The sequence below is a fragment of the Falco punctatus genome, assembly GCF_963210335.1.
Source record: "Falco punctatus genome assembly, chromosome: 9".
Classification (NCBI taxonomy): Eukaryota; Metazoa; Chordata; class Aves; order Falconiformes; family Falconidae; genus Falco; species Falco punctatus.
Window position 1 is genome coordinate 48,970,920 of NC_137589.1, and position 18,471 is coordinate 48,989,390.

At 58.2% G+C, this 18,471-nt stretch overlaps 1 protein-coding gene across 9 annotated transcripts in view; it reads right to left on the minus strand.

Moving 5' to 3' along the window:
- Positions 1-1,842: 1,842 nt before the first annotated feature.
- RGS3 (regulator of G protein signaling 3) overlaps positions 1,843-18,471 on the minus strand; it is a 79,462-nt gene continuing 62,833 nt past the window's right edge. For 6 of the 9 annotated variants that reach the window (XM_080402042.1, XM_080402050.1, XM_080402043.1 and 3 more), the window contains 6 exons: positions 12,126-12,773; positions 8,832-8,905; positions 5,036-5,137; positions 4,075-4,136; positions 3,226-3,392; positions 1,843-3,135 (listed from right to left, as the gene is read on the minus strand). In XM_080402042.1, coding sequence (XP_080258168.1) covers positions 2,950-3,135; positions 3,226-3,392; positions 4,075-4,136; positions 5,036-5,137; positions 8,832-8,905; positions 12,126-12,773 — 1,239 coding nt within the window. In that variant the 3' untranslated portion in view covers positions 1,843-2,949. The other 3 variants (XM_080402046.1, XM_080402048.1, XM_080402049.1) reach the window with 3 other exon arrangements.

Consider the following 18,471-nt stretch of genomic DNA (forward strand, 5'->3'; position numbering starts at 1 on the left):
TACCCTTCACTCTGAGGCCCAAAGTCTTGGAGCAGATGGCACAGCTCCTCTGCTACAGCATGGAGGGGACAAAGCTGTGGCTTTGGTGTCACTGCAGAGCCTGTGATGAGACCTGTCCTGCTGCAGAGGCCACCGGCCGTCCTGGGAAAACACGGGACAGGCATCCAGCATTTCCACTTCCCACTCCAGCCCTGCCTCTCCTAGAAACCAAGGGCCTCGCAAGCGCGCGGGGATGGTGTTTGCAGAGTGACTCACGCTAACCTGGCGGGCAATAAATTCTGTTACAGCAATAACCAAATTTCTGCTGCTCACGCAGGGCTACTTCCATTTTCTCCAGGAAGGGGCTCACCCCGGGTCCCCATTTCTCCACCTTTTGCACGCACCGGTGCCTCTGTCCCCTGCAGGGACTGTCTGCAGGCAGGTCGATGCTGTTTATTCAGAGTCGTGCACCAGGTTCCGGCACCACACGTCCCACAGCAGCTCCAGCCCTTGCCGCCTGCCCTGCCGGGTGGGCTCAGGTAATCCACATAACCAAGGCAGGTTACAGGCTTGAAACCAGGCGTGGCTGTGTGGTGGGATATCCTGGGCATCACCACAGGCCACGGGAGGGCTTGCTGGACCTGCTGGAGAGAAGGTAACGGCAGGTACCAAGCTGCCCCACGCCCATGGAGGGCCCCCCCCAGTCGAGTCCCCCACATGCTGCCCCAGGAGCCCAGGGACACAGAGAAGTCGGGGGATAACAAAGTGATCCTGCCCTGAGTTTCCTAACACTGATGGCTTGGGACCGAGTGAGGGGAGTCAAGAGCGTGCAGGTGATGGAGAGGCGGGGGGGGAAGTGCAAGAAAACCTGCCAAGGGAAGGGAAATGAAGGGAAACCCTCCCGGCTGGGAAGGAGAGATGAAGGCTCTCAGCAATGCCAGGAGAAAGAGGGGGGGTCTGGCTTGGAGGAGCCAACTGGGGTAACCGTGGCAGCACTCACAGGGAGGCTGCGCCCACCCATCAGGTCCCAGCGGTCCAAAAGCATCCCCAGGAGAGCCACGCAGACGTCCCACCAACCCTGCTGCCTCCAGCCAACCCCTGACCTCAGCCCTGCCTCAGTTTCCCCACCTGGACATCACCTGCTGGTTGTTTAAAGAGGGAAACACAGACAGTTCCCCAGAAGCGACTGCATCTGCCAGGGAGAGCTGTGCCCGGGTGGGATCGCTGGGGCAGCCACACCACCTCCATCCCTCGGCATCACCAGCAGCACCTCGGCACCACACCACCCCTGGGGCCCAGTGCGGCCCCGTGACACCGCGAGCACATCTCTGAGCCATCTGAGGCCCACCACAAGCAGGTGACTGGCACAAGACATTCCAGCTACCAAACACACCATGAACGACCTCTACAAAACATTTTCATCACACACCAGAGCTGTCACGGTGCTGCCTTTGCCGGGGAGGAGCAGCCCTGCCAAGCCATGCAGCTGGGACCTGAAATAGCACTGTTGGGCTTTTTCTCGCTTCTTTTGGTGTGTCCCCAGAGGGACCTGCAGCTACACTAGGTCATTTATGTTTCTGGGCATTTCCACGTTCAGAAGCCCTGCTGTGTTTAAACAGGGAACGCTGTCCCTGGGAACAGTCTCGTTTTGGGCAAAACTTTCTGTGTTCCTGCAGGGCTACACCCGAGCCTGGTCTCAGGAGCATCTGGCAGCTGCTCCGTCATAAAAAAAACACTCAGAAATTCATGGAACCAGATTTTCCCATCTTTAGCCATGCAGTAACAGGATTTTACGCTCCCCCGTGAAGCAGGGGATGCCCGGCTGCACCAGTCCTGAGAAACATGCCACGAAGAAAAGGCAGCTACAAGAAATTATATTCTCCTTTTATTTACCTATGACCATGACAATGTATTTTTGCTAGCTGCAGAGATGCTTCGCACTGTAAACTGGGTGCCTGGAGGCAGGCAGTCCGTCCAGCTCTGCCAGGTTCAGCGGTAACCCCCGCTTCTCAAAACACCGTATTGTTATCCAGAGTAAGGAGAGCCTCTGATTCACAGAGCTGCTTTTCTCCATCACCAAACCCTCCGTCGTCAGGGCACGATATATACACCCAGGCTCCCCCAGCGGCCCGCTGCTAGGGAATGCGTTTTGTCAGATAAAACCTGCTAACTTAGAAAATGTTGTACGCACTCGGGGAAAAAAAGTCATCCACTCCACCGGAGAACTCCGCCGCGACACACACAAATATTGCACTTGTAATTTCGGAATGGGAAAGGACACGAGGATTTCCTATTACACAGCAATGCGTCCAGCTATAGGAGGTCAATAAATAAACCAGGGGTGGGAGCAGGAGGTGGTCGGCTTGCACACCTCCAGCACAGGGGAAGGACCCGGCTTTCGCTGCTCCCGGGGGGACCTGCCACGAGCGAAGGGAACACCGGGCTCCTGCGAGATAGCTGCTTCGGGGGAGCCGGGAGGCATCGCCGGCACGGGGAAGCACAGCAGCATTGTGGGGCCAGTCCAGTTCAGAAGTCTTTTATCCAGGGACAATGTTCATGCCGGTGCTGTTGTCCCCTTGCCGGAGCCCTGTACACAAGTCCTCCTCCTCCTCGCCGAGTCGGGATCACTCGTCACCTTCCAGCAATGCTCGCAGCTCGGGCGCATGCTTCACAGTAGTCTTGTGGGAGCTTCCCTCCTGGATAAAATCCATGCCGGAGTCACCCCGAAGGCATCGTACCAGCGATGGTGAAATGGGGCGATGGAGCAGTACCAGACTGCTTGGCCTGTTGGTCCCCTCGGCCTCATGCTTGGTGCCTTCAGTTGCCCCGCACCCATCCGCTGCAGGAATATGGCTTGGGGGCACGAACAGCAGCGGGAAGGCACGCTCCCGCCGTCCCCCGGGAAGGCCTCTGTCGCCCGATTTCATGTAAACACACAGCTCCCAGCCTGCCCCGAGAGAGTTCTTGGGTCTACAGTGGGGAGCTGGCCTTCTTCTGGTTAATTATGTCCAAGTACAAGTCAGAGCGGAGGAAGCGGGGGTACGAGTCCTTCTCCATGAGCCCGTAAATCCTCTTCTGTGCGAGGTCGAAGCAGCTGCGGGTGATGTTCTGCAGGTTCTCCTTGGTGTGCTCCCGCGTGTAGGAGTCCAGGTTGACCTGCAGGCAGAGACACCAGCGCTGGTGAGCAGCTCCCCAGGCAGCCACCGTGCCCTGGAGCCACACGCCAGCGCAGCCCCCAGACCTCACCTCCTTGCAGGACTGGATGGCGATGTACTCAGCAAAGATCTTCTTGGCCTTGGAGACCATCTTGGACTGGGATTTGATCTTCTTGAACTCCTCACAGGCCAGCCAGAACTCCAGGTTCTCCTCGCTGAACTCAGTGCGCAGGAAGGCCCTGAAGGCAGCGAGCCCGTCTGTGGGGACAGAGACACGTCTCTACTCACGGCTCACAGCAGGGGATGGCCCCACAGGACCCTCAGCCCAGCAACCTGGCAAAGCTGCAACCCAAACCACCTCCCTGCACCGTCCCCTAAAGCCCCTCGTGAGCCCTGGTGCAAAGCAGGCAGCAATGGCACTGTTGGGCCAAGCGTGGCAACACAAACCATCCATGCGCTGAACCCACGGTCCTCAGCCCGGCTACGTGCACAGAGAGCCAAGGGGAAGGCTGAGCTTGGAGTGGGGGCAGCAATGGGGACAGGACCGCCGGCCATCCCCGTGCGGCTGAGTGCAGGACATGACCACGATGCCAGGTGCCCCAGCTGTGACACGCGAGAAGGGGAATGGTTTAAAGCAGCTCCTGCTCCACGGACCCACTGCACAGCTCCGAATCGGGCACAGACACAAATCACTGCCTTTGCCCCCAGCAAGACGGAGGGGGGCTGCACCCCCAAGCTGCAGCTCTCCCTGGCCACTATCACAAAATCCCACCCTGGGCCAGGCAGGAGCAGAGTGGTGCAGGCAAGGAGCCGCCTCATTTCTCTTTGTCTACCCCCAAACACCGGAAGGGATTAAGAGAGGAAATCCCAGCTTTATCCATGCATGCATCTGGATATTCCCCCAGCAGCAAACAGGCAGAAGAAACAGGTAAACACTCACATTTGTGCAGCAGCAGCTTCTCCAGGGAGTCCCCCCACTTGAGAGCTTCCTCGGGAGTGGGCCTGCAGGGGAAGGAGAGTGTGTTGGCAAAGTGAAGCTTCAAAAGCCGAGCTCACCGCCTGCCGCGACGCAGCACAAGCAAAACATCTCCAGCTGATAAAGCAGTGCTGTGTGCCTGATAAAGCAGTGCTGTGTGCCCCGATAAAGTAATGCTATGTGCCCCGATAAAGCAACACTCAGTGCCCCGATAAAGCAACACTCAGTGCCCCGATAAAGCAACACTGAGTGCCCCGATAAAGCAACGCCGTGTGCCCCAGCGGGGCTGGCCCCCGCTCCCACACCGGCACCAGCACTGCCGGAGCATCTCCGGGAAGAGCCAGGCTCTGCACCAGGCAGGACTGCAGCGGCTCTGCTGGAAGGAAACCTCTGCTTTTAGACTGTCAGGAAGAAAATACAATATAAGGAGGTCTGTGCGGGCAGCTGTGCCACTTGGGGTGTCTGAGCAAAAATTGGAAAAGCTCCGGGCAATGCCCAGGAGGCTGTGGGACAGTGGGGAATTCAGCCGCCCCATTCAAGCAGATGGAGAAGCTGCCAGGGGCAAGAGTAGGGAGGGCTCATCTCCGGCTGCTGGAGCACCTCCAGAGCAAAGCGGTTTTTCAAACCATCCTCTGGCCAGTTAAAGTTTCATGCACAGGCACTGAGAGAAAGCAGCCGTCAGGGAAATTTCCAGCCCAAGCCACCACCGTGCTGCCTCCTGGGCACAGACCTCCAGCCCACCTGGGTGGGGAGTTTTCAGCCAACAAATGTTTTTAAAGCTCCTCTGGATACAAAAGGTGTTTGTCCCCAGCTCCCCCAAACAGGGTGACCCCAGCCTCCCTGGAGGTGATGCTCAGCCCGACCACAGCTCGCCCCCAAGCCCCCATGGCCCCTGATCCCCCTGTCACCCGCTTGCAGCACCTACTTGAGTGATTTGAGCACTTTGTCCAGCTTGCCGGAGGGGTTGGCCCCTGGGGACTCGTTTCGTCGCCGAAAAATCCCCAGCCGGTTCTTCATGTCCTTGGCTCTAGAGGGAAGAGCAAGTTTTAGCAGGCGGGCAAGGGGCCGGGGGGACAGCCAGCACCCAGGAGGGGACCCGCTGGCAGCCTCCTCCCACACTTCACCCGCTGCCCCGTGCCCACCACCTACTCCTTCATGGTGTGCCGGCGCTGCAGGCTGCCGTTGTGGGGTCTCTGCATGCCCAGCAGCATCTCCGCGTGAAACTCCAGCGGCTGGGGTTTGGAAAGGTCACGGAAAAAGGGCATGGCTGCTGGGATGGCCTCTGCAGCGGCGACCGGCGCAACCGGCGCAGCCAGACGCTCGGGTGCTCTGACGCCGGCTCCGTGCCACGCTCCCGCCCGGCGTGGCCAGCGCGGAAGTGGGAGGGCGCAGCTCGAAGGAGCTTTAAATGCAGCGTGGGGTGAAGGAGACGCGTGTGAGCAAGGGCTGTGTCAGCCCGCTGCTATTTCGGACGGCTCTGCCGTTGCTGGGGAAACTCAAGGAAAGGTGGAAAAATCAGCACCGAGGGTGGATAGTGGGGCCTTTCAAGAGACGGCGGGGAAAATAATCACGGCAGGGATTTACGAGGGCTATTTATAGAGCGCAGGCGTCCCAGGGAAGGCAGTGAGGCCAGCGGTGGGGCTGTGCTTGGGAACAGCGGGGACAGCGGTGCTTCACCGTGTGGCCGCTGCTGCGGGGACGGGGCTGGGAGCCCACGTGTGACCCACTGATGCTCACACTTTTCCAGTGCTGGCACGGGATGGGCATGGCCACGGGGACATCTCCACACAGGGATGGTTGGGGCCGGCAGCCCGTGGCACCAAGGGGCGCTGGGGGAACAGACACCCCATACTGTCCCCCTGCACAGGTCCCCGCTCCACTGTCCCTGGACAGACAGACTGACATACACCCGGGCACAAGGCTCCCAGTTCCCCCGGGAAACCGCCACCAGGCCAAAGTGGGACAAAGATTTTTGGCAAGTGCCATGGGAACATGAGACCCCCAGCCCAGCCCCAGCCTGGCCCTGCGAGGGCTTCCCAGGGGCCAAGGCAGGGGAGCAGGAGGTGGAAGAGGTGAAGGATGAGGACAGGCACGGACGATGCTGTCCCCTCGTGGCACAGCCTCTGCATGACACCAGGGCACAGAAGGGTGCAGGGGACACGCAGGGTGGAACTGGATGCTCATCCTACACCAAGGCCGGAGATGGGGCCCCAGGGTGGCATGGCCAGGCCACCACCTGCAGCCCCCCACGGGTCCCACACCAGTGGGTCTATGCAAGGATGCTCAGAGGAGCCACCTCTGCCTGGCCAAGCCATGCCCAGGGCTGACTAGGGACACCAGGGGCACAGGAAGGATTCAAGGCAAGGGTGCACCCCACCCCAAGTGATCCTACCTAGACCCACATCTCTCTCCAGTCCCAGGAGGGTAAAATACAGCAATCCACTGGGACAAAAAAACAGTCGCGACAACCCCAGGGCTCAGTCCCGCAAGGTGCTGAGCACCCCGACTCATGGAAGGATTTTAGGGGGCAATTGCCCCTCTAGTCCCTGGTGCTGTCCGTGCCCTCGCGGCGGGCACAGACAGTTTTGATGCCTTCGCATCATCTGGGCTGCGGTCCCAGCAGGACACGCGTCCCGCTGCTGCCAGCTGCCAGGCACTGGCTCAGCGCTAATGTGGGAAAAGCGGATCCAAACACAGAGCCTCACACTCCAAACACCATCTGCCTCCCATTACCGCACTGCCAGCGATGCCGGCAGCCGAGGACCAGCCGCCACACGGGACGGGCCATCCCACACAGCCCCCAGCAAAAATTTTAACAGTGTTCCCAGTTTAGCAAGGCAGCCGCCGCAGCTCGGTGCCCAGTGGGGCTTTCAAAGCACTGAGAAGACCTTGTGTGTGTGTCTCCAGCATGCGTGGGCTGCCTCCAGCCGCCCAGCCCTCCGCACCCCAGCCAGCTGCAGTGGGTAGCCCTGCCACACAGCAGGCTCTGGGGCTTGCAGGTGACCGCGGCTCATGGGCAGATTTGCCAGCTGTTAATACGCCAGCAAGCACCACCTAAGGAAGTTCCCCAACTTAAAACCTGCTGCTTCTCTTGCACATGCTTGCAAATAAATAGCAAGCAGCATGAAACCGGGCTGCAGCAGCCACAGGCATGCACAGCCTCAAGCTGCAGCCAATCTGCAGTATGAAATGCCACAGCAAAAATATTCATAAATGGTTTTTTTTCATAAAAAATTGCTGGTTTCTGTCCAAAGCTGCCCCTATAAAGTGATCTGCTCCCAGCACCCCCGCACGGCCATCAGGCCACATCCAGCACCATCGCCCTGTGCTGCTTCCAAACCGTCCCCTGCAAAGCACATCACCCTTCCTCGCAGGGTTCTGCAGTCCTACCTTTCCAGGTATTTTTCGGAAAAGTCCACCATCGCGCGGTACATCGGGGAGATGCCGGTGTACCTCCCGAGCGTGCCGGTGCCGGGAGGGGAGGCGAGTGCCAAACCCCAGCCACTTGCACCATAAATACTCCCCGCAGACAGCTGGCAACCAGGCTGCGCAGCCAATAGCCGGCCCGTGCGATGCCAAGAGGCTCCCCAGAGCATCCGCCGCTGCCTCAAGGTGAGGAGCAAACCCTCTGCAACCGCCCCTGACCCCGCTGAGCTGAGCCTCCCACCGCCTGCCCGATTCCCCTGGCTCAGCACTGCAGCAGGGACACGCGGATGGGGGGAATGTCCCTGCTGCAGACTGCAAGGGATTCATTTTAATTTCAAGTGTTGAGAGGAGGGGGGGGGGAATTACAAAAAGAGCTAAAAATAACCAGCTGCAGCTAGGAAGCACGCAGGGCAACAGTGCCGCTCGCTGGCAGGCAGCACCGGCAGCGAAGCCGTCGAGCCTGTGCACTTAGTAGATGCACTCAGCCCCTCGCACACCCCGAGCGGCTCAAACCATGTGTGACTTTGTCACCTGCCCCGAGCCACGTGGAGTGGGGAAAGAGCCAGCCCTGGGCATCCCTGTGGCCCTGACACCCGGCCGGATCCTGCCGTGCAAAACTGGAGGCGGTTCATTCCAAAACATCCTTGCAGCTGCAGCTGGGCTTATGGGAAGCAAAGGCCACGGCTGCCTCGTCCTTGCCCAGACCCACTTTTTTGGCACCCCCAAAGCCTTACCGGGAGAGGCAGAGGGTCTGCGAGCATCACTCAGCAGTCCCCGCACTCAGTGCTCCCACCACGCTGCCCGCATGCTGCAACATGCTGCAAAGGGCTGGAGCCTGTCCCGTGGTGGGAAACCTCCCCATCCCTCCTGCCGGCATGGGGCCAGCGGGAAGGAGGCCCCCAGCTCGTGTTTCATGGCTTGCATGTCCTCTCCCTGAACCCAGCACCTCCGGAGCAGAGCTCTGCTGGCACTGGGGAAGCCCTTTTCCCCACACCACCGGCAAGAGCCAGCTCCTTCTCCTCATCCGTCAAAGCAAGGTGAGCAGGGGGCTGCTCTCAGCTGGGTTGTGCAATGCCCCCAGCCCACCTCCCACCCTCCTTCCTGAAAATCCTGACTCCCCATCTGAAGTGAGACCTTAGTTCACGTGTGTCTTTGCTGCTTTATTCCCAGAAAAGCTTGGGGGAACAAGACAGGGGGACCCTAAGAGCTGCCTGGACAAGCAGAGTACAGCCAAGGTGCTTGGTCATGGCAAACAGCCCTGGTACACTCTGATGCCACCACGATGTGACACTTACAGGTTCCTGCTCCGTTTCTTGCGGGAGGTCTCATCCCCTTCATCACAGCTGCATTCGGGGTCGGCGCCACTCAGCTAGGGGGGAACAGAAAAACAGTGTCTGCATCATCATGCCAGTGCATGCCCACAGTGGCACTCTGAGCATCACCAAGCAGCAATGCCAGCATCCCCTGTGGTCCCCGCACCCGCACAGCCCAGAGCCATGGCATCCACAGGGCTCCTTCCCCACAATCACAGCTGGCTGCAGCAATGCAATGGGACAAGCTCCTACCTGCTCTGGCATGGGACCCTGACTCCCCACACCCATCCTATGCCACCTTCCTGGAGCACCTCAGGAGATGGCACGGCTGGTGGCCCCGGTACCCCTCCAGGTTCAAGGTGCTGACTGACAGTGGTACCTCCCACAGGGAGGACACCCGCATCCCCATTCCTGTTGCTCCTATTCCTGCTGCCTTGAGTGGGCACAGGGACCCCTCCCCAGCCTGCGGCGTACCTTGTCCCCCCAGAACCAGGCTGGGCAACCAAAATCAATCAGGGGTTCCCCAGCAGTCCCCAGGCAGGAAAAGTCAGAGCAGTTCAGCCATGACTGAATCATATCACGGCAGCTTTCAAGTTTGAGGAACACACAGGGGGATCCACTCCCTGACCACCTCCCTTGGGCAGCCTGGGCAAACCAAGGGGACCTTGGATCCACCGTGAGCTCAGAGCAGCACCAGTGCAGCCTGCGAGCCACAAAGCCTGGGGCCAGGTGTGGGGACCCCTGAGACCACCATAGCTCAGGGGCTTTAGTAATTCTTCCATTACTGAAGGAGACTGGAAGATGCTCGCAGCCAGCCCCACAGCCAGCTTGACCACGCACCGAGCTCAGCCTGGCGCTGCTGGGGGCTGCAGGGCACTTCCCAGGATCGCCGCCCCGCGGCCATGCCGTGGGAACCCGCTGCAGAGCCCCGCAGACCTGGGCTCGAGGTTTTTGACACTTCCTTCCATTCTGCACCCAGGTTTCCGGAGTTTATCAGCCCCAAACAATGCATCCCTTGCAAAGCACCTTCCCCAGCTAGATAGGGCCCCGGCAGGCAGGCTGGCCGGGGCGACACGCAGCCGGAGCACGTTTCCTGCCATTGTCCAGAGAGGCTCCGCTGCGCTCGGGGACAAAAGGCAGCAGCGGAGCTTGTCCGAGGACTCCCAGCAGTCCCGGTCACAATATGCTCTTAAAACAACCACCTCCCAGCCCAGCCGAGGGAAGGAGGGGAGCAGGGAGGCACACTGGGCACGACGGCGTTAAAAGGGCCAACGAAATGAGCCCCTCTGAAATGCTCCTAGAGAAGAAAAAAATGGATGCTGGGGCGATGCCGCCAGGGCCATCGGGTGCAGGTAGCATCGGTGCTTCGGTGCTGCCACCGGAGGGGATCCGTAGGGGAATTGTACATCAGTGTCCTGCCCCAGAAATCCAGGAGGGTTTCATCAAACTAGTCCAAAGGTACAGCCCAATAAAAGTCCCTCCAAAGCGTAGGCTGGGGGATGGCAGTGGCCCAAAACACCACGCACGTGGTGGCCCGGCACCATGCCCAGCTGCCCTGCCTGCTGCAGCTGCCAGGCAGCCTGGGTCCCTCCGCAGGCAGCCAGAGAGGCAGGGCAACGGGAGCAGGCAGGGGCTGCCCCAGGAGGGCGCAGGGGCAGGGGTTAAAGCACCGGCCAGACAGAGCTGGAAATGGGAGCATCGGGAGGTCCAGCAGCCACGCTGCCCTTGCTGCCAACACAGGCCGATCCGGTCCCTGCTCCAAAAAAAACCCAGTCTCATCTACACCAGAGCAGTTTAATCCAGGAGGAGCTCAGTTTACCTCTGCTGAAAAACATCCACCCCCATCAGCTCCCAGGCTGCACGCACAGCGGCACTGTGAAACTTCTTTCCAGGAGACTCATCACTGGCAGCCCTAACGGGACACTCTCACCAGGCACTTACACAGCCACCATCCCCCTTGCATCTGCACCGGGCTGTGCAGGTGTCCATTCTTGATAGGATCTGGGAGCGGGTCTGAACCCCCCAGCCCACAACTGCCGGCATCAGCCTCCACAAGAGTTTGCACAGCAAAGCCTCCTGCACAGCAGCCCCATCTGACCAGCCTGTCAGACTTGTAAGGGCTCTGACCAGTCGGCTGGGGACTCTGAGCCCAGAAATGCTCCAGGGAACAGCATCAGAGGTGGCTTTTCAAGCGGCAGAAGCCTGGCAGGAAGAGGCTTGAACCCACCATGGGTTTAATCCCATCATGCTGCCATGCTTGGTGGCATGCAGGTATCTGTACCAGCCTCCTCTGCCAAGGAGCAGCATGTAATGTGGTCCTGCGCTCTGCAAGGTGGTCTTGAGCAGCATGACATGGTCCTGAGCCATGCAACGAGGTCCTGAGCTGCGCAACATAACCCTGAGCAATGCAACGAGGTCCTGAGCCAAGCAATACAGCCCTGAGTAGAGCAGTACCCACAGCCACTGGCAGAGAGCAAGCTTGGTCGGGCAGAGCAGGGTGCTGGGCCAGCACCGCAGGACAGGAAGGCAGGCAGCCGCGCTCAGCACCCAGCCAGGCTTCACCAGGGGCGGACGGGGCGAGCAGCACTGCTCAGGCACTACCTTTGCAATGGCACGTTGTTTCCTGCTAAAGTACAGCCAAACCAAGCTCTGTGCCGGGGGGCACGGGGAGCACCCCAGGCTGCTGGGCTTGTGAGCGCAGGCCAGCCCCCCGCAGAGCCCCTGCTGCACAGCCCCCCACTGCTCCCCCTTTCTGCATGTCAGAGTCAGAAATCGCTGCTAACATTAACCTTCTTCTGTGACAGGCCCTCTGCAACGGTCAGAGCCCTGCAGGAGGCTGGCCAGGGCAGAAAGCCACACTGCTCCTGGCATCCCCGAGCTCACTGGGGACTCTTTGTCACTAGAGCCTGGCTTTCTCCTGTCCCTGCCGCTGCAAACAGCTCTTTGCAAGCGCAGACACCTGGGTGCACCTCTGCCTCCACCCATCCAGCAGACAGTAGCTCTCCAGGATATGGCATCCCACAGGATCTGGACACACTGGTGGGAGATGCCCACCTGCAGCACCAGCACGCTGGCTCTGGGTGACAACCCCTGGCTGCTAAGCATCTCCCAGGGCTCAGTGCCAGTGGCAAGGACCTTCCTGGCCCCTCAGGTGCCAGCTTTGCCATGGCCATGGAGAGAGGGGCCACGTGCCAGGGCACCTTCACCCCAGGAGCTCCCCCAACACCATAGCCAAGCAGAAGCCAGATGCCCACAGACCAGCGCCGGCTCACATACCTTCCTCTGCCCCAAAAACAGCAGGGTGAGCTGATGGATGGAGCCACCGTTTTTGACGAGCTCTTTCTTGAGGGTCCTGGGGGAAGGCAGGGCCCAGTGGCCCTTGGTGCCCTGGCTGTCCGAGCAGTTGAGGGTGGTGTCAGAGGTGAAGCAGTGGCTCTTGGCCTCCTGCAGCAAGCTGCCCTCACTGTGGGTCCGGCGCCGCAGGGAGCTCTGCACGCTCAGTGTGTAGACGGGCTGACAGCCCGATGTCTCAATCATGCTGCTGCGCTTTGCCTCGTTCCTCTCTAAGTAGTGCTCAGTGCTGTCCTCATCCTCATCCTCCTCATCCTCATCTTCCTCATCATCATCTTCCTCATCATCCTCACCATCTGTGGTGCTGCCAGCCATACCCACCATGCTGTGGCTGAAGGTGCTGTCGAGTCGCAGCTCAGGGATGACAAAGGCTGGCAGGGAGCTGGGCTGCTCCTCTCCCTTCTCGGTGGTCACTGGCTGCTTTTTGGCCAGCAGAGGACCCTGGGTGGCTCCCAGAGCGTCCCAGGGCTCAGCCGGTGCTGGTGCCTCTGCGGCTGGAGGAGCATCACCTACTGCTGCCTTCCCGTCCTCTGAGTGCATCTGCCCCGGCTTCTCAGCGTCCGTCTCCAGCATCTGCCCAGAGAGAAGATAAAGAAGGATGAAGGCAGAAGAACCCCAAATCTCTCACAGGCCACCTTCCTGGGGAGCCTTTCCACTCCTAACCCCCCACACCCCAACCCCCAACCCTAACACAAGGCTGGCACCAACTTGTACAGCCCTAACAGTGCTCCGCTGGGGTGGGACAGCGTTGTCCTCATGTCCCCCAGTGGTGGCAGTTTGCTCATCACCCCCACAGCACCCAGTCCTGGTCCTGATTCCTGGAGGACCAGGTTTCCCCACTAGCAGCAAACTGGTGGCTATAGGGCAGGAGTGGGATGAGGCCACCCAGCTCCCACCACCAGCACCAGCAGCACCGGTGGGTTTGGAGAAACCAGGGGGCCGGTGGTGGGTGGCTCAGCCCCACAGCACAGCTGGTGCAGACAGGCTCGGCTCCAGCTGCAGAGGCAGAGCCGGTAACATCATCCTTACCCCTGTGGCTCCACTGTCCCCCTGGGAGCAGCCAGGGGGGCTCAGCCCTGCAGAGATCTTCCCCAGGGTTGGCAGGGCAGCAGAGAAAACCAGCAGCTCTCATCCGGCAGCTCCAGCCCCTCCTGCACCACGCTATTAAATGCCGAAGGGAAGCGCTGGGCTCTGCTCATCTGCAGATTGCCCAGGCTGAGCCTGGCTGCAGCCACGAGCACCTCAGCCTCCCTGACTGGGTGCCGCAGCCGTGGGGCTCCCCACGGCCACCCCCCTGTGCCCTGCAAAACCACAACTGCTCCTACCAGCCCCTTTCAGTCTTCTAAGCTTTCAGGGTTATTTTTTGCAGCTTTCCTCTGCAGCTGGGAAAGGCCCAAGCAAGCTTTGCCCTTTCAAAGGGAAAAGCCAGGAGTAATTCAAGGGAAAAAACCTCCATTTTTTTCATGAGCAGGGGGAGCCTGCGATAAGCCCCCCTTGCCAGAGCTGGGTCCTCTTTTCCATGTGATTTTCCTTTTGCATGGAGCCCATCTAAGCCAAAGGGCAAAAAACAGCTCAGTAGGGGAGAAGGACCAAAGGAGAGAAAAATCCTCCCTCCGGGAAGCAGCTTCCACCTATGCAGACCCTGCAGGGCTGGGGCAGGGGTTACTATACAGGACCAGCCCTGGGTAACAAGTCACCCAGAAAAAAATGTCACCATATCCCCAGTTAAGATCCAAGCATTTTCACGAGCCCAATGGCAACCAGAAAGCTGGAGTTAACACCACCACCACCCCTGTATGAATTAAGCTGACTTCAGCTTCACAAAGAGCAGCAGCCACAGGAATCAGCCCATCCAGCCTCACACCCCAGCAGGAAGAGGCACCCAACGGAGCAGACGGAGGCTGTATCCCTGCAGTGGTCCCAGCTCATGACAACAGACCCCTGCAAGCTATCCCCTGGAACAGCCAACCTGCTGCTCAACACCTCCTCACCCTGCAGAGCTGCTGCACGCGGGTAAAAACCCGCCACTGGCTATCACCAAGGAGCTGTAGGCAGAAGCCAGGCTCCAAAAGCTGCTGTCAGCCCCAGGAAATGTCCTGGAGGTGTTTGAGCCCCAGCTTTGGCACCATCTGCTCTGCACAGAGAGGATGGCACAGACATCACGCGGTACCCAGCAGCATCTGCAGGCACCTGTCTGAGCTAGCAGGTCCAACAAGCGGGATGGATTCCCAAAAAGATGCTTGATTTCAGCGCCACAGCCAGCTGCCTCCTGGGCAGTGTGCAGAGGAGCTCACCCATATCTGCCTGCGCCTTGTCCTTTTTTATCACCCAAAAGGGCCCCCTTTACACCCGTGAGCATGGAGAGGAGCTGCTCTGCCCCCTCCCAGTCTGGCTCACCACAGGCAGGGATTTCACTTCACCTGAACTGCCCCAGTGAGCCTGAAAACTAAAATTCAGAGATCTTCATGTCCTCAGAGCCATCTGTGCCATCTGCCCCGTCCCTGAAACAGCTGGATTTGGTGGGAGGCACAAAGGAAATGCTTGGTTTCCCCCATCCTTGAGGCTTTTTCACTCCCCAAAAGGTGATTTCTTGTAAAAAGGAAATGTTTCCAGGCTTGCCGTGCGAGGATGCTATTTGCACCAGTGCGCGTTTTAATGATGCTGTTTATGTCTTATATGTATTGCAATCACTGTCATCATTATTTCATGAAATAATTAGAGGACAAACCCACGCAGCCCTCAATTCACTCCCTGCAAAGCCCTTCCCCCGCCACCCCCAGTAGCTCCCTATCTGCCCAGTCCTTCTGCTTAATATTGCTGGTTGGCCACATCAGATAAGGCCCTTGAAGGAAATGAACAGGCTCCTTTAGAATGAGAGTCATTTAGGGATTAAATTAAATCCCCGCGCTAATTCAATCAGAGACTCTGCTGCTCCTCAGTGGCACAGGAGGGCATGAGCAGCAGCCTCACCACCGAGCGAGGTTTCCATCTAGGGTTGAAAGTATCGCCGGGGCTGTGAAATCCCGTCCTCACAGAAATTAGAGCTCTGCTAAATGTCAGCTGATGGCGAGGGAAAGACGGGGAAGGAAAGTGGCAGTAATGCCATCACAGCCGGCCAACAAGCCTGACCGCTGCTGGAGGCACCAGGGACTTCAGCAGCACGAAGCCAAGGGCCACCTCGCTGCGCCAAGCTGACTTGGGCCAGCAAGGACAGGGATGTGACCAGGTGTCCTTCTCACCATCATCGTGGCCAAGGGGCTGCTGGAGGAGGCAGCAGATGGAGGCGGTGCTGATGCTGTCTGAGCAGGGAGGTGCTGTCCCTCCACCTCAACGACTCATCCAAAGCATCCCATGGTCTCGCTGCAGCATGGGTCCTTGGCCAGCAGCAGTAGCTCAGGAGCCAGCGGCCAACATCTGGACCTCTCCATCCTCAACACCTTGTTCTTACTGCTCTCAACATCTGGGTCTCCTTGCTCTCAACATCTGGCTGTCCCTATCCTCAGTATGCAGGTTTCCCTGTTCTCAGCATCTGCATCTTCCCATCCTCAACACCTGGGTCTCCCTGCCCTCAACATGTTGGTCTTCCCATTCCCAACACCGGGGTTCCCCTGTCCTGAGCTGGGAAGGCCTGGGGGCTTTACTACATCATCCCTGGAGGACCTCACACTTCCCCGTTTCAGTTTCTCTCTCAGACTAAGCAGCCAAGGCAGCATGTCCCAAGCAGGAGAAGGGAAAGCAGAAGAAAGAGCTGCCTCCAAGCCCCAGGATAGCTATCATCAGGGGTAGTTTTAGGGAGGGAGGATGAAAGGTCTGCGATCAGAGCAACAGCAATACAGTCCCTAATATTGATTTCCCCATTGAACAAGCCTCAGCACATCCCAAAAAAGCCAAACATTGCCCTGCCTGCTCTAGTATCCTCAGTGTCTGCACCTGTAACCTGCTGCCTGGACTCCCTCTGCCTTTGGGCATCACTCACTGAGTCAAAAGTTTTCTTTAAACCAAGACAGGGGAGAAGTACTGCAAACCTTCTGCTCTTCTATCTGTAATCTGATCAGTTTTCTTCTAGTTGCTGCTAGCAACCAGAACCATTCGTGTTTGCCAGCAGAGCAAATTTCAGTGAACAGATGTGGGTTTGTTAGCGTGGCCTCAACTTCTCCAGCAATTCTTTAAATAACGTGCCCTTTCTGGTGGCCCACAGCCGGGACCTTCCAGCTGGGAAAATACCAGCCACAGAGACGGCACAGCTGTGGGCTGACACCTGCACTGGTCTCCCCTGGTGCTGCCAGCTCTCATGCTGCCAGAAGTGTGGGGAGCTGTGGCATTCCCTTAAATCCCCAGCTCTGGGAGGTCAGGGATTTTTTTGAGGCTCTCAGCTTCTCATTTCGCTATTTCTGCTCCTCGCAGTCATGGAGCCACTGTGGCTCAGGTAACACCTGGACACAAGAAAATTCAATTCAGCCTTTACCTGGCTCCCTATGTGGATGCTCAGGTTTTGCAATACACATCTTTCTCTTGCGTTAACACTGGTGAAGAGGAGTCTAAATGTGCCTGGGAGATCTGCCCTGCTACCCAGGCAGCTCCTGAGCCAAAATCAGGGATTGGCAAAAGCAAGAAAGTCCCTGCAGGTAACAGACTGTTGGACATCAAGATGAGCAGGAGAGTGAAGGACACGCTGCTCCGACTGCACACTCATCCCAGGAGGGGTTAATGGACCTCTCGAGATACTGCTGGATACTGCTCTCATGGGCTCTCCCAGACCACAGCAGCCACATCCTCCGTGCATCCCAATGGAGGAACCTCTCTTGCTCCAGCTGCCCTTAAATCTACCTTTGCTCAAAGGTGCCTTACCTGTCCCCAAAAGCATCTAACTCCATGGGAATGAGTGCAAGTCCCTTTCCAGGGGGGGTTCGGGGAGGATGCAGCCAGCTTCACTACTGGCAGTGTGTTCCCTGTGCAGAGATAACACCCTCCCCAGGGTAGACGGGATGCGGGGATAAACAGCATCTACATCACTCAGGGAAACATCAGTGTTTTCAAAGTAGGGTTTTCCTGAAGTGGAGGAAAAAAATTACAGTTTTGGTTCTTAGCATGGGACAAACTGTGCCCAGATCCATCAGATCAGGAACTTCTAACTGGTCCTGTGAAATGCTAAATTTCACATAAATGAAACCATGGATGGTGGTCACCTTGAGGCTTAAAAAGTGGCCACTAAGAAAGCACAGAGGATCGGGCTGAGAGGAAGAAAATATAGCCAGAAACACAAAGCAAAACTATCAAAACTTGAGAAAATTTTCGTGGGAGTCATTTTGAAAGTGTTCACAAGGACCATCCCCGAGCAGCTCCGCTCCTTGCCCTCCTTGAGCTGTGGTGGCTCTGTGGGGCTGGCTGGAGCCCAGGGCTCGTTGCACAGCAGGGTTTTCTACCCATTCCCTGCTTCATTACTGAATCGATGAATAATTGATACAAGCAATTAGTGTAACAGCAAATGCAAGTGCAGATGTATAAACCCAAACAGCAAGATCCAACAATGCATTGGAGCAGGGTGGCAAGGGTGGATATATGCCTCCAATGAGACACCTGTAGGGGTGTAAAACTTCATACCACCCAAAAAAAACCTGTACTGGAAACATCTCTGAGCCCTGGAAGGAGAAGTCGTCCTCTGCCTTGAGGAAATGATCCCGTATCAGCTGCCTGCACTAATCCCACTACCGCGCTACTGTCACCCCCAACTGATGGCTCTGCAAAGGGGGCCTGACCGGGGTAGCGCCCAGCCCTGATGCTGCAGTGCCCACACTGCGCCTCTCCCCAGAGCTGCTCTGCTGCCTGCAACACAGCGGTGAACAGGAGCCAGCGCTTAACTGGGGGCAACAGCCTTGTCCAGAGCTACCCCAACACATAGCTTGCACCCCCTGTTTTGGTGCGACCACCTGCTGAAAGTGTCAGCAAACAACCTAGGACAACCCTGCCCCTCCACCACCCCACCCCACCCCCCCTGCACACTTTAGCCAAGCAGCTGGAGTTAGCCGAGACTTGCTACCACCGCAGCACCGAGCTGCCAGTCCTGAACCGCAGCTGCCCCAGCTGTCCCAGCTCTGGACCCCAACCCGTCCCCTGGCCGCTGCCCTCCATACCCACCACGGCTACCAACACACACACAGCTTGGATTTCAATGGTAAGGGCTGAAGCTGCTGGCTGGTCCCCAGTACCAGTAAACGGAGGGCAGCCAAAATGCCAGTAAACGGAGGGCAGCCAAAAGGCTGTGAAAGTCCTG